Below are 3765 nucleotides of genomic sequence, written 5' to 3' on the forward strand. Positions count from 1 at the left end.
CAATGGCCTCATTTTGCTCCTGCAGGCTCTTCCCAGGGACGGCGTAACGCGTCTCGATGATGTGACGAATCTCAGACAGGGTGAGTGTGCTCCCTTCAATGGCCACTGTGTGGTAGATGTGGTGGTAGTAGGTTTCCTCCATCACTCGGCGGAGTGCAGAGTTGCCTTTAGGAATGGACATAAGCCTGCGCACCTTACTGTCAATGATGCTAAAGTAACGCTGGTCAATCTCTTCCACCAATGGCAGAGTTCTGTCTCGGCTTACCAGAGCCCGCTCGTTACATGGCGAGATTGCCAAGGCCTTGGTGTAGAGGTGGTCTGCCTGGACGACATCCTTCTCCTCCTCCAGAATGGTCCCCAGCTCCGTCAGGGCCTCCACAAACTCTGGATTCATACTGAGTGCATGCATCAGCAGCTTGTGAGCTTTCTCCCTCTTCCCCAATTTCTTCATCTCTAGAGCCTGCTGCAGTGCCACTTTGGCCTCAAGCTTCATCTCTGCAAACCAAATGATAAACCATCAACTTCGAAAAAGGTGAGACAGTACAGAGGTAATAATACTTCGAAAAAGGTGAGACAGTACAGAGACAGTACAAATTGCTATTTTCAACATAGGGACTGTATTGAAATACAGGCAACACTATAAATATATCTCTGTGTGCTGTTTGAGTCATTGGTACATTTTTATCTATTCTGGACAAACTGCACTTCAAATTAATTTCAAAGAGGTCATCTGCCACATTTAATTACTGATATTCCAGTGTGTGTGAGTATACATAGAGTATATACATACACACACGTATATACACAATTAAAAAACAACCCCCTTTGGTTCGTATTTATGCTTTTTAAGAAATGTATCCAATCTTTCTTTTAAGATATGGTATGAAGTTGTGAATTTCTAATGAGTAGTTTTACATTTGTACCTTTGCTCGGCTTGGACCTCTGAGGCAGCAAATCAAGGGCAGTGAAGGGAACAGTGAGGCTGGTGGACTGCACAGCTGGAGGCTGCCGAGAGCTTCCCCACAGCAGGCAGCGGAGCTGAGCTATCCCCTTTAGGGCGGCGCAGCACTCGTCCTCCACCCCTACCAGGGGTATCAGGAGGGCCACCATAGAGCCGAGGAAGACACACAGCAGCGGGCCCCATCCTCCAAGGACACGGCCGCTGGTGTAACGCCACACCGGCATAGCAGCCATGATGAATCCGGGCTAAATACTCCATCTTCCGCTGATACGGTCCCCCATGTGTTTCCACCCCAGCTGGAAGACACGAAGGGCGACGGACAGGAGGGAAAACGATCAATGTGACAGCTGAGAGTCAACAATACCACCAAGGAAAGTCGGCTTAGTTACACAATTTGTACAGCTCGTTAAATAACGACTTGGGTCCACTGTACCCTCTTTATGTGGTTTTAAGCTAAAGCTCCGAAACAACGAGAACACAGAAAACGGCTGACTGCTATTCGGCGTCACTGCTATGCACAAATACACATCATCGACTTCCTCTATCGTAACGTGTGAACAACCTAGAATGTCAATGGTCAGAATTATATTGAAGAACGATGCTGATTGGCCGAAAATGCGGCAAAACAATAAATAGGTCGTAGCTGTCTCTGATTGGGCGATTTTCCAACAGTTTGCCCTAAGTTTAGCCTCTCAGGCAAGACTTACACCAACGCAGTGCATAACAGCAGCAGGTCAGAAGGAATGAACGATGTTTAGGCTTTATTTACCTGTTTATATATTTATTTGCATTTTACACTTTATCTGCTTTCTTCTATTTTATTAAAAATGCATTTTAGTTTTATGTATGCATTATGCACAGCGCTTGCCTTTGTGTATGAAAATGTGCTATACAAATTATCCTAACTTGCCTTGCTAGGAGCAAACTATCCCTATTTTTTCCTTCTAATTTTAAAAGCGTATTATTGTTAAATACACTTTTAAAACATATTTAATTAGTCAGTTTTATTACTCAGTTGTTATTCACTTGTTAAAACTGTTTGTGTAGCCTATATGTATTTATTCATTTTTTCTTTTCTATTCTCTACTCATAAAAAATATTATACTAACGCTGATGTTTTGTTGCATTTGTATTACTTTTTTTAAAACTTATTTTAAAAATGTTTTTGCATTGTGATTTCTTTCAGTAAAGAGAAAAAGAAACAATGAATAATTATGTTTAGGTCATGTTGAGGGTGATATTTACTTTCAACCCACTGTTTTGTAGGTTAACCAGTGGTTTTTCCATGAGTAAGACAGCTGGTAATAATAGGTGTGCACAAAACTATGTTTTCGTAAAATGCTGTATAAGTCAAATCATATCTAAAATATATAGTGTGTATTCTGTCTGTGAGAATATGCTTTAAAAAGTTACAAATGCAAGAAATTACAAATACGAAGTGAAAACTTAAGTTTGTCCTTTCCTCAATGTGAATACAAATTTACAACAGTGACCTTTCAAAAATACGTCACGTGGTCACAGGCATAAGGCATTGAGCAGAAAATACATCGATTCTACAAACTGCGCATGCGTTCAGAGTTTAAATCTTGAAACCTGATGGATGTGATTTGATCGATATGAAATGATACTTTAGCTTAGATTTGATACATATGAGCTAGATATATTAAAATAACGTTCGCTTTATTCACGATTAATGGTTATTATTGGGATGCGCGGTGGAAATGCTGCTGACCTGATTAGGTCCTATACATCCCTTTTTATTTGCTCATATTTTTATATTGACTTATACAATTTTGTGTTACGTAAACAATGTGTCTTTTAAGCCGAGAGCTGCCGGAAAAAAATTCGTTGTGCTATGCATAATGACAATAAAGATTCTTGACCTGACTTGAAATAGGGCGCTCTCCAATCAACTGGCTAGTTAGCTAGCGACTCGCTAGCACTTATTACTGCGGTCAAATCAGCCGCCGTTCAGTTTTTCGTGGTCAAGCCAGCCGCGATTGAATTTGAAGTGCGCCTATATACTCTATATACTTACATTTACGGTAAAGGTATTGAAACGGGCCAAAGCTCACGATTTTCAAAATAAAATACCTTAACTCCAATGCTGGATTAATTATGAACTTTCAAGCCTAATAAAAACACTTTTCTTAATATTTGCAGCATACGGACATCATTTCTAGTAGTGCGGGTGATGTAGAATCTAGAAATGATGTCCTTGTGCTGCAAATATTAAGAAAAGTGTTTTTATTAGGCCTGAAAGTTCTTAATTAATCCAGCATTGGAGTCACATCTGTAATGTTTTTTTTTTCCAGGTTGCAAGGGAGAGCAGACGTTTACTGCTCCTGTCTGTTCTACGATTTTTCACATCTTCTACATTTTCAAGTTTTTGAACAAATTCTACAACTATTAAAATGCCTCCAAGAGGGAAAAGAGCTAATAAATCAGAAGCGAACGAGGATGTTGAGGCAGAAGAGGATTATATTTCAGCGGCGCAAGTAACAGAGATGTTGAGTCAGCAGAAGCAGATGTACACCGCACTGTTGAGCCAACAACAAGACAACTTCAAAGGTTTTGTGCAACTACTTATGGAGACAAATAACAAGAGACTCGACGACATCACCAGAGAAATACAGGAGATAAAAACCAGTTTGCAGTTTACCCAACGATATGTGGATGTGATTAAAGCAGCCATGGGTGATAAGAAAATACAAACCAAGGAAACAAGGGATGATGTCTACAAAACTTGTGAGAGTCTAAAAGCCATAACGGATAAAATGGAGCATTTGGAAGTACAGTCCAAG

General features: G+C 40.3%; 1 protein-coding gene across 1 annotated transcript in view; it reads right to left on the reverse strand.

Moving 5' to 3' along the window:
• Positions 1-1573, reverse strand: part of ficd (FIC domain protein adenylyltransferase) — a 2191-nt gene extending 618 nt beyond the window's left edge. The window contains 3 exon segments of the mRNA XM_020594442.1: position 1; positions 3-495; positions 924-1573. The exon segment at position 1 is cut by the window's left edge and continues 618 nt beyond it. Of these exon segments, the coding sequence (XP_020450098.1) occupies position 1; positions 3-495; positions 924-1194 (765 nt within the window). The 5' untranslated portion in view covers positions 1195-1573.
• Between the last annotated feature and the right edge of the window lie 2192 nt (positions 1574-3765).

Source organism: Monopterus albus, unplaced genomic scaffold (assembly GCF_001952655.1).
Source record: "Monopterus albus unplaced genomic scaffold, M_albus_1.0 scaffold23.1, whole genome shotgun sequence".
Lineage (NCBI taxonomy): Eukaryota > Metazoa > Chordata > Actinopteri > Synbranchiformes > Synbranchidae > Monopterus > Monopterus albus.